This window comes from Sceloporus undulatus, chromosome 5 (genome assembly GCF_019175285.1).
Source record: "Sceloporus undulatus isolate JIND9_A2432 ecotype Alabama chromosome 5, SceUnd_v1.1, whole genome shotgun sequence".
Lineage (NCBI taxonomy): Eukaryota > Metazoa > Chordata > Lepidosauria > Squamata > Phrynosomatidae > Sceloporus > Sceloporus undulatus.
Window position 1 is genome coordinate 82,305,147 of NC_056526.1, and position 12,124 is coordinate 82,317,270.

The 12,124-nt window shown below is 38.6% G+C and overlaps 1 protein-coding gene across 1 annotated transcript in view; it reads right to left on the minus strand.

The window, feature by feature from the left end:
* Positions 1-273: 273 nt before the first annotated feature.
* DLD (dihydrolipoamide dehydrogenase) overlaps positions 274-12,124 on the minus strand; it is a 203,985-nt gene continuing 192,134 nt past the window's right edge. The window contains exons 5-13 of the mRNA XM_042469623.1: positions 9,820-9,920; positions 8,343-8,486; positions 8,053-8,154; positions 7,264-7,454; positions 5,779-5,949; positions 4,877-5,066; positions 2,811-2,948; positions 1,624-1,713; positions 274-537 (exon numbers count right to left, since the gene is read on the minus strand). Coding sequence (XP_042325557.1) covers positions 472-537; positions 1,624-1,713; positions 2,811-2,948; positions 4,877-5,066; positions 5,779-5,949; positions 7,264-7,454; positions 8,053-8,154; positions 8,343-8,486; positions 9,820-9,920 — 1,193 coding nt within the window. The 3' untranslated portion in view covers positions 274-471. The remainder of the gene's footprint in view (positions 538-1,623; positions 1,714-2,810; positions 2,949-4,876; positions 5,067-5,778; positions 5,950-7,263; positions 7,455-8,052; positions 8,155-8,342; positions 8,487-9,819; positions 9,921-12,124) is intronic.

Genomic DNA, 12,124 nt, shown 5'->3' on the forward strand with positions numbered 1-12,124 from the left:
CGAATTAAGTCTAGCTGTAGTTCAGAGGAACGCAAAAAGGTTATGTAAAAATCTACTGCTATCTTTTCACTTAAATTACAATAGAACTGTGCGAAGGTGACAGCAGCCTATATTGTCAAGTCACTGCAGTAATGGTTCTCCATCAATGACAGAACAACGTTAGATAACAATGAGCCATTATATTTTGCTCAGCAACATGATAAAACTATTAAGCACTCTGTAGTTGTGATCTCCGTTGCTTGATTTCTGGAAAATTCAGAATGTAGAAGCAAACAGAATTGAATATATTTAATATACAGGTATTGGGAGCTTTCCCTTCCCCACAACCTCATATTGTTTTAAATATTTTATGTTTTTAACAAGAGTTCGTTTAAGAGTCCCAGAAATATTTAAAAGGCTAAGCTTTCTACAAAGCTTCCAGTCAGTTTTCACTTGAAAATACGCTTTGTATATCATAGATATCCCTTCACTTTAGAAATTGATAGCCTTCCCAAATGACGCTGCCAGGTTAGCTTCCCTGAAGGCTTCAGACACAGTCTGTTGAAAATAAAAGAAAATAATTAAGAAATTTATTGGGCAAGGAGTATAGGAAACAAACAAAAAACATGCGGGCTGAGATCCTAGATTAGCTACTTAAATCAACTGCTCAGTTAAGTAAAAATTCAAAGATATAGCCATGTTACCATGTTAGTATGTAATATCAGTATTTAAAGAGAACTTGTAGCAACTTTGAGACTAACTGAAAGAAAGAAGATGGCAACATGAGCTTTTGTAGACATAGGGCCAGAACAGACCAGTAAATTAAGCCACTTTCTGGGTGGCTTGAGAGCACGGTGTTTACATGCTGCACACTCCCAAGACTCAAACATTGCCCAACCAACCACATGGGGGCATGTCGTTTACATGCCACTGGAGCACCCAGAAGATGCCCTGGGATTGGGGCTGGGCCACTTAAGGCGGCTTTTTACTGGCTCAAATAGGAGTAGATCTTTCCCACCCCTAAGTCTACTTTCTCATCTTCCAAATGCACTTAAGTCTATGAAGCTCATGCTGCCAACTTCTTTCAGTTGATCTCAAAGGTGCTATCAGATCTCTTTACATACTTAGTTAAGTATACTTAACTAAATAGTGCCACCTGCCCTGGCACCAATGCCATTCCTGCTGCACCAGTCCACAGCTGCTGTGAGTGATGCAGGTCTGTTGCATCCATCAGGCTACAGCAGACTGCCATTTCCACACACATACCCTTTCCCTCCAGCAATTTCTGATGCAAGGAGGAGTTACAACAGGGATCCTGCTTCTGATTGCATCATTAGAGGTAGGGGGTGGAAATGTCAGTATGCTACAGTCTGACTGATAGACCTCCATCACTTATAGCAGCTGCTTCCCAGTAAAGCATCTTGATGGAACTGTTTTACCCACTGCTATAAATGATGGAGATCTGTTCTATCAATAAGGCTGTAGCATACTGACATTACACCCCCTTCAGTTGCACAATGTAGCAATAGTGCCATGATCATAAATACACAGTCTTTGTGAATATAAATAAACGATAGACGCATAATTCTATGTTATGCATTCATAACCACAACAGTGAATTCCAGCAGCAATTATTTGGCTCACCGGATGTGCATGGCAAACTCTGGCTACGTCTTCACATGACGCTCCATACTCCATTGCAAGAGCAGCTTCATTGATCATTTCTCCAGCACCCTGAAGAAATAATAATGCAAGTAATAAATGTAAGAGGAAAAAGCAGAATAGCTCTACATATAATTAAAATAAGACTAAAGTGTACATTTGTGTTAGCTATGCAGTTCAGAGACATGATGCTTGCAAGTGTTTGTATTAAAGACATTTAAGTTTATTTCTAAAAAAAAATATCAAAGGCTAAGATCATGTGTCAGAGGCCACGATTTGTAATTCAACAATGACACAACTACATTTCTGACACAATAGACAATCCTTCTAATAATATCAACAATATGTATCTGGGCATCCTGCACAATGGGAGGTTCCACAGCGCAACCGGACAAGTCGCAAGATGGAGCTCCATGTTGAGTCTGTTTGTGCAGTGGTCCCAAAAATGTAGATACATCTCTGATCCCCTCCCAAAAATACAAATGTTGCACAATAGAACATTTCAACTTTACAGGATTATAAATCAGTTTATTATGGCATAACTGCCTAACAAGATGCCAGCCAGTCTGCAGTGATTGAGTTATGAAAAAGATGTGTGTTTATTTGAATTGCCTTCAATTTTTTATTTACTTTCCACCAAAATAGTGGAAGGAAAGAACACAATGCAGATAAAGCAATGAGGCTTGTAAGAAGAGGGGCAAATCAGGGATCTGGGAGGTTAAATCATTGTCTGGTACAAATAAGGTATGTTTAAATAAAATAGGTTTACAGTATATACTCATGTATTAGTCTAGAAATTTTAGTCACAAATGTTGACCCCAAAAATTTGAGTTGATTTATTCATGGGTCAATTTAAGTACTATAATTTATTTAAAAAGGAACAATCCCTTGGGGAAAGTCAAGAATATAATTGGTCCTACAAGCATTGACTCCCCTCTACTCATCTGTAACTGAGCACACAGTTATTCCTGATGTAATTTTGTAAATTCTTTGGCATCCTTTACCTTTGCTTTGTCCTTTACACCCTTTGTTACATGCCCCTGAGTTTTATCCTTGACTTAGCTACAGGTCATATCAAAATCCATAATTTTGGCCCCAAAACCTGAAGCAAAGACATTCATGATTCTGCAGCAGCATTATAACACAAAAGGATCCTGCACAGTACTCACTGCGCCTAGAATATGAGCTCCAAGCATCCTGTCGGTTGTTTTGTGACTTAGCATCTTCACCAATCCATCGGTGTCTGCATTGGTCTTCGCTCTACTGTTAGCAGCAAATGGAAATTTTCCAACTTTGTACTCTGTCCCCTAAAAAGAAAAAGGCTACTATAAATTACAGGAAAATATCAGTTTTACTCTTCCTGGAAAAAAACTAAATACAGCTTGACTGAAAAACCAGAGGCTTCATTACACTGGGCACCATATGCTAAAGCTTGGTTCTCTTGAAGGTGAGACAGTTGAGTCTGAACTATGGCACCTCATGGAGGCTCACACTACTGAACATTCCTTCATACAACCAAATAAATAGTGGGGAATCCCACAGTGTAGAAGCTAAATATAAAACAAAAGGTTTCTAGTGGAATTTCAAGTAATGTATTTGAACATTTTCATCATGGAGTTCCCAGCTTCCATCTGTCCAACCTAGACATGACAACTGTACATCTTTCTACAAGATCTACAATTTCCCCAAAAGCAGAACCTGGAGGATGGGGACAATTTAAGGAAGGGACACATGGTCAAAAAAAGGAAGGCCCCCCTCCTGTCCATGCCCAAGATTCCAACAATTCCTTTTCTTCCAAATAGGGCCCCCATACTGGAAATTAGCCTTGCTGAGAACAAAATGGTAATTGGAGAAAGGAGCTACCAGGAGATATACTGTAAGGAGGAGAGGTTTAGGTTTCCACAACTGTGCAAACTCTTTCTAAACTGAAATTAGACCACCCCCTCTTGCAATCTTTTCTGTACAATTGTGCAATAGCTAAGCCAGTGTAATGTAGTGGTTTGAGTGTTGGACTACAACTCTGGAGACCAGGGTTCCAATCCCAGCTCAGCCATGTAAATCCAGTGAATAAACTTGGGCAAGTCACGCTCTCAGCCTCAGAGGATGGCAATGGCAAACTCCTTCTGAAGAAATTTACCAAGAAAACCCCATGATAGGGTCACCATAAGTCGGAAACAACTTGAAGGCACAATTGTCTTTAAAACATGCACAGATCTGCTGTCATCATATCTAATCTGAGCCTAAAATGAGGACAAGTAGCATTTTTCCAGAGCTACTTTCCTTCAACAACAGAAACAAATCACATGCTTAAATATGAATGTATGCTTGAAATAATTTCCTTACTTCTTCATAGGGGAGATATTCTCCCTATCCTATCCCACATCAAATTCCCACAAAGGTCTTATCATGGACAATTTCTATTATTTTTAATACAGCAAAACAGTAAGAATCCTAAAGAATAGTCCTCTTTTGTTTCAGTTGTAGGAATACCAATTCACCAAAATTATGGTAGACACAAAATTTAAAAAATCCTCAAAGCCAACACTAACATCGCTCTTAACAACCAAAAGCCATGCAGAATGCAGTCCTGGTTGTCTGCCAAAAACTCAGTAGGAATGGACCCAGCCTGACTTCCCTTAGGTGGGAATTTCATAACTGCTGCCATACAGAATTTTAGTTCAGATCACTCAACTTAGCTCACATTAGTACATTCATGTTTTATCTGACTTCAGAGAAACAGGCAAACAGAGCACAGAACAGGCATTAGATGAAACACTTATACTATGCAAAAGCCCCAACAGGCAAAAGGGTGTTAACGTAGTCTAGATCCAACGCATGACATTTTCCTCTAGTTGCAGGCTCAATCAAAACCAAGTCAGGTTTCAATGGAGTGGACAGGTAAATGAATGAGTGGTCATGAGCTATAGTACATACACCAAGCTGGTAAACCTAAGTTCATCAGAATTCATCATCCATGTGACTCTTTTCAACACTCAAACACTGAAAGCCGCGTATGACGCAAGCACACTGTATATCATGGGTTTTGAAATGGAATAAAATCTATTTCAATCCCCTGCCCCCCACAAACTAGTGTTCACTTGCATCACCATTACTGTCAGGTCCATTAATACCTGTCTGTGGGGCAGAATGAACTTGCTGTATGTCATGGGTTCTGGAATGGAATAAAATCACACTGTTTTACGGATAGGAAAAGAGCAGAATTCATGAAGAGTACCTCTTCCTTCAGCTGTTCTTCTGATTTGCCAATCCAGGCAACTTCAGGATGTGTATAAATTACTGAAGGCACACAGTTGTAGTCAATATGAACTGCACCTCCAGCTATTCCTTCAACGCAGAGAATACCTTCATCTTCAGCTTTGTGAGCGAGCATTGGTCCAGCAACTACATCACCAATAGCATAAATGCTGCCAGGGAATTGAAACCAAGTGAGAAATTCCATTATTATGTATATTAAACAAGTTATGTTTTGGACACATTATCATGAATTAAGCATAAATATACCCCACCTACAGAACAGGTTAAGAAAAGCTAGTCTGAGAAACAGTTTAACAGTTCTAATTTTATCCAAAACGTTTTACATTCTAAGGCAAAAATATTTTTGAGATACAGCCTTTTTTTCATCCAAGGGCAACTAAGACATTTCAGTCATCTATACAGGAATCAAATTCTGTATCAGTTACAGAATAGTAATAGCAGAATGTTGGTAGGCAAAACAACTGATCTGATAAATCTTAAATCCTGATCCAATTCAACAACATACAGTAGCTCTTATTTTTTTATTTAATACAGTGGTACCTCGGGATACGAAATGCGCGGGTTACGAAATTTCCGGGATACGAAAAAGTTGGATTGGCAAAAACTGTTTCGGGTTACGAAATATTTTTCGGGTTACGAAATTCATTTCGGCGCGAAATTCAAATGCTATAGGCTTCCAGCGCTAACGGAAAGCTATTTCGGGTTACGAAATTTTCGCGTTACGAAGGGAATGGCGGAACGAATTAATTTCGTAACCCGAGGCACCACTGTACTAGAATAAAATCAGTGTTTACAAGCACATTAGTGAACTAAAATATCTGACTTCCAATAACTACAAAACCACCTGCTTAGTTTACATACTTTGGCACTTTGGTTTGGAATCTGTTGTTGATTGGGATTCTACCCCTGTTATCCAGTTCAATACCAACATCTTCCAAACCAAGATTCTTAGTGAAAGGACGCCGCCCAATGCAAACCAAAAGTACATCGCAAGTAATCACTTCTGCCTTGCCTCCGGCAGCAGCTTCAATCCTGAGGAAAAAGGGAGCAGGAAAACATTGGTGAGTAAAGATGCTATACACTTTTAACACATTTCATACAAGTGAGTCCTAATTATTTTGTTTTATCTCACAGGTATGTGTGATTACATGGATAACACATTAAGCCACACAAATGAGCATGTGTACAAACACACACCATATTATAATCAGCTTATGTTGGTTTCACCAAAAAAACTACCACCTCAGTAATGAATGGACACCACTGAATAAACTGTTTCAATCACGGTTCTATTCAGGCATTCCAGACACCACCCTATTTCTGTATATGTTACAGGCCTGCCTCCTTCGTTTCTTTCCTGAGTTGCTGAAAAAGGTGTGAAAAGCATACATTCTATCCATGTTCAAATGAATGCACTTACTGAACTCCATATCTGGAAGCCCTGCCTTAACAGTATAAAACAATTTAAGGGTCAAATGTAGTTAAGAGATCCTTTTCAGATTTTCTCAGCAACATCTTTGTCTTTTTTTTAAAGCCCTGCATAGTTTGGGTCCAGGCTACCTACAGGATCACCTCCTCCCATAATCTGCCCTGTACACTCAGGTCCTCTGGTGGATATTGATGCCAGTCAGCCAGAACTACATTGGCAACTATCAGCCAGAGGATGTTTTCTTCAGCCACCCCAGACTGTGGAATGACCTGCCAGAAGAGATTCAACAGCTGAACACACTGTTTGAATGTAAAACAGTACTGAAGACCAGTCTCTTTTGGCAGGCTTATCCAGATGATTTTTAGATTTTGAATTTAGATGCTGAATTTTAAATATGGACTGTTATAAAAATATCTATATCTTATCTGTCCTTTTGAACTGTTACATTAATGTGCACATTAATTAATGTGCTTTAATTGATGTTGTTCATTGTTGATTTGTTGTTGTTCCCCACCTCAATCCATGGGGAGAGGTGGGTACCAAATAAATATCATCATCATCATGAGGAGACTGGGAGTGGAGGGGCTGGGCTGGAGCTTCAGCTCCCTCTATTCATTAGAGAAAAGAGTGCCTGAACAGGGCTACAAACGTTGTTCAGGCATTCATTGTTGTGCATGAGTAAGAAGGATTTACTCAATTGTTATTTTTTTAAAAAGTCTAGCTAGTGTATTTAATTCAATAATATGTCATTTTGTTGCTGAAAACTGCACATTTAAAGATCTCTCCAGAGAGTAAGTACACTGCAAATATCTTCAGCATTTGTCTCAAATATACCACTGTTCTCCCAGTCCTAAATCTGATCATTTTTTTATAGAACAAACTAATTCAGGAATATATTTATCATACTCAGTACTTACGAAACATCAATCTTTCCATCTGGTTTCTTGGTAGCACCTGTAACTTTGGTATTTAGTTTAAATTTAAGCCCTTGCTTCTGAAGAATACGCTGGAAGTTCTTAGATATCTCCATATCAATGCCCAATCCACCAACATGGCCCAAGAATTCCACAGCTGTCACATCGGCACCTAGACGCTGCCAGACCGAGCCCTGCAATCAATCAAACCAATATTTAAAAATAACATTTCAGAAAAGGGGGGAAAAAGAGAGAGTTTCATAGCTCCTTTGTAGCTTTAGCTACAAACTAATTAGCTTAATAGCATGCCTAACGTGGAAGAATAAATACAGCTATGAACTTTTTAACAAATCTGCAGAATAACTTTCATACTATCATGCCAATTTTACATACTAATCAACTTGTTAAGAAACATGATAGGCAGTTAACACAGAACACTATCATGTCAGGCTATCAATATGTGACAGAGAACAAGATGGAAAGATGGCCTGGTTACTTGGAAGCACTCAATTTAATAAGAATGCCTCTTGAATAAACCCTGAAAAACTATGCAAGACAAATCAGTTTACAAAGATGGTATACTTCATCTGTACACAGACAAAGTATTTGCACTAGATGTGCCCTTATAAAACCTTAATCCCAAAGGCCTTCAGAAGCAGGAGCTTAATTGCCTTAAATATACTACCATATTACTCTATTTTTGTTACTACACCTTAGTGCTAACATCTACACTGCAGCTAGACTATATCTGAGTGCAGGAATGGTTTAAACAAATGGCAGAACATTTCTTACCAGTTCCACACCAATGACACCAGCACCAATAACAACCATTTTTTCAGGGACATTCTTCAAAGACAATGCACCAGTAGATGATACTACTGTTTCTTCATCAATCTAAAGAAATTTAAAGAGGGAAAGGGGAGAATTTCCACCTTTACATGAAAGAAGATTGTATACAAATATATCTGCATATAAAATGCCACCAGTTTTCCTCATCTAACAGTGACAACATAATGATATAATATTTTTGGAGTTTTACTTCATAAAGTACTGCTTTGTGAACATATAGAGTCTGGTCATACCGTAATTCCTGGAAAAGGTGTCACTTCTGAGCCTGTAGCTATAAGGATGTTCTTTGTATTAATAACTTGAGTGCTGCCATCTTCTTTGGTTGCTGTGACCTGGTTTTTGCCTGTTATTTTTCCAAATCCAGACACATGTGTCACCTTCCAAAAGCAAGCAAGCAAACAAAAATATATTCTTCTTAAAGTCAATGAACTCAGAAACATTTCAGGCTATTACTAGCCATACCACCAACTTCAACAGCACTGTGATATTTTTAAAGAAAGATTTTAAATCTGATATACAAGTAGATTTAACACAGATTTCCATGGCACATAGCATTACTAAGGAAAATGCTAGATCAGGGACAGGGAAAATGTGGTTCCCCAAATGCTGGACTGCAAGTCTCATGATCTCTCATTGGTTCTGCTACACAGTCTACATGTTCACTACAGCTGCATTGCAGGATGTTTGTATTTCAACATGGAGATGTCTTGAGGAATCCACTGTTCTCTGCCTACGAAGAGGCCTGTAACTTCACTGGAATGGAGACACAATGGATTGCAAAAGAGGGGTCCCTGTTGAGATGCAAATTGCCTGGACTTACTAAGGACTGAAAAAACATGCATGCATCTAACATCTCCAATTTTTTTCCTCCTGTTTGGTTTGTAACATCTTGCCTGATGAAGAAGCCCATGGAGCTTCAAAAGCTTGCAACAAGTATATTGTGCACTTCAGTTGGCCAATAAAGATATCATTGATGGTTTTTTGTTTGTATTTGTTAAATGGCCAACACATCTGCCCCTGCATGTTTTCTGTTTCAAGCAGTTATCTTTAACTTTCCATGCACTCCATGCACAATTTTCTTCTACCAGCAGTCTGCTCTGGTCAAAGTGGTTCTCAAGACGTTAAAGAGGATAGTGAGCCAACTACTCTGAGAAGTATGAATAAAGTATATGATCACTCAGAAAGGAAGCTGGACCCTGACAAGATACCAATAAGGTTGACGGAAAGGTTTAAAAAACCTTGGATCCTCCAGCTGCACATATTTTACAGAGGGGAAAAGAGCAGCAGGGCACAAAGTGCTGGCAGATTTAGATACAAGATCTAATTCTTAGGTAAGCATGGACAACTTCCTGTCTAATTCATTTGATAGATTTAAGTAACTATGATCAGACTATCTGTTCAAGCTTAAAGAGCTTATTGGTATTCTTGCTTCCTGATAACTCCTCTCACAAATCCATCAGTTTAGATTAAAGATGGAGGTAAAACTCCTAAATGGAATCTGCTTGCTGAATGAAAAGGAAATTTATGGCTGTTCAGGCAACTTGATCAGACAATCATATAAAGAATCCAGCCTGTGTAGACACAAACTCCCCTTCCACTCTTTTGCTAAGAAAAGTAAAAACCTAAAGATTGAAGGGGTGCAAACTATCTTTTAAGTGGATAGCAAGAGTGAGAGCAAATGACTGCTTTTATTCATGAACCAAAACATACCTTGTTCTGTTTAAACAAATGAGCAATTCCACCTGTTAAGGCCTTCACCGCACCACTCTTCTGTTCCATCATCTTCTCTAAATTGAGTCGGAGTCCTGTAACTATTTAATACAGGCTTTACTTTAGTGATGTTGTTGTGCTGAGTGCTTAACACTCTTAAGGGCAATTTAATGTTCAATTAGAAATCTGTAGTAAAGTATCTAAAAATGTATTAACTTTTAGCAAGAAAGCTCTCATATAATTTATAACATTTAGCACACCATGTTAGTACAGAAAATGACCTGCCTAATGTATTTGCCAGCCTAGCTTCTCAGATTGGTGAGACATACAAAAGGGCCTCAAGTCAAGATCTCAAATCTAGGCAGGTTGATATTTCAGAGGTTGTAAGTTGTATCAACACTAGCACCCCCAACTGAGCTTCAGAAACAAACTGGGAGCCACTGCAATAGGTTGAAAAACAAAGTGATAGAGTCTTTAAAGTGGACATTAGAAAACAGGCTGGTCACTGCGTTTTGCACTAGCTGTAGCTCCCAAACACTTTTCCAAGGAAGCCTCACACAGCATACATTGCTGTAATGTAACTGAGCAATACTAATTAAGACATGGATCACAGTGGCCAAATACATCTTCCCCATAAAGGGTTACAGTTACAATTGACACAATGACCAGAGCTAGGCAAAGGCACTTCAGGCCACATCAGCTAGCCAGTGTCCTAGAACAATGATTTCTAAACTTTGGAACTCCAGATGTTTTGGACTTCAGCTCCCAGAATTCCTGGTTGATTACCATAGTGGAGAGGGCTTCTGGGAGTTGAAGTCCAAAACAGAAACAAAGTTTGGGAAACACTGTTCTAGAACAATAAAAATGAAGACTACAGATAAATAAAACAGTGGAGGTCTACAGTGTTCAATTGGTTCATAGATTAGGCTAATCTGCTAAAATCAATTAAAAGTGTCTCTCATATTAATGGGGTAGCAGATTTTAAAATATTAAGCTGGCTCACAGGTAAAACTGCACCAACATTTAGCACACACTAGGCAACTGCAGCACGAGTCCATTTTCAGCTAAAAATGCCTAGCAGATTCTTTGGCAGGGCTGGGGGGATGATTTAAGGTAATCACCACTACTGGAAACCTTCAGAAGCAACAACTATCTTTTGGTGTATATTTTTCTTTGTGGGTTTGCATGCAATGCATGAACGACACACTGCATGCTCCTGGCCCCTTTGGACAAGTATGGATTAGTTGAAGCAATGAGCTGGGGGGGAAAACTTTGACACAGCTTTGTTTCAAGTCTAAAGTATATCAGCTTAAAGTTACATTCCAATCAGGGCTGCAGGTTTAAAATAAACTCTGGTACGGTTCTAAACATACCACCTTCATCCCATGAGTTTAGAAATGGACAGTGAGTTTAGAAATGGACTACACTAAGCAAAGTTTGTTTTAAATTAGGATTCCTCATCTGGACACAACAGTAAAGAAGGAATTATTTAGAAGTGAAATTATTATTTTCCAACATCCCCTTTGGCTGCACAGGGGGAAGGGGTGATCATGATGTCTGACACTTTACTCAGACTCATTCAGGTTCATTTCTGTAGTGCCAAACCATGGTTTAATATTGTGTGCAAGCCAGCCCTTTCTATAATTTGAATACAGATAACTGGAAAACTACAGATGGCAAGTATACTCTTAAATGTGGCACATCCCTATTTCCTTCTTGTAGGAGGGAACACTTTTTATAGGATAATGTGTTGTAGCAGTCATCATAAACATAAACATCACTAAAACAGGTTTTTTACTTTAAAATCTTACTTACATGAATATTTACACAAATTTAACTAAATGATTAATCAACCGATTTACTAAAACTCATATGATAAAAAATTACATCTTAAACTATGTGGAAATCATAAAAATATTGCATGGATGTTCACAAATAAAGGCTGAGTCAAATTGGCTTAATCAAATATGGCTATTTTCCAAAGGCTTAAGTCTAGTGGGCAGTAGACTATAACTATAAGTTGGCTCTCACAGTCACATCTCTGATTGCTTTTCTGAATGTTTTTAGTTTTTTGTTTTGAAGCAAAAGCAAAAGCACTGCTTAGATGCAAAAATTCTTCCAGTGGTATATGTGAGTGGGACAGTACAGCTCTTCCTCTCCTACACTTTGTTCTATGTTCTGGAAAATCCAAAGTCTCTCAGAATCAACGTGAGAGAAGGAAGGATCAAGAAGCTGTAAAGGAAAACAGAGGTGGAAAAGGCCAGCTCTGTGCATGAACAAGTGTTTGGTCATGCTGGCTGGAGAA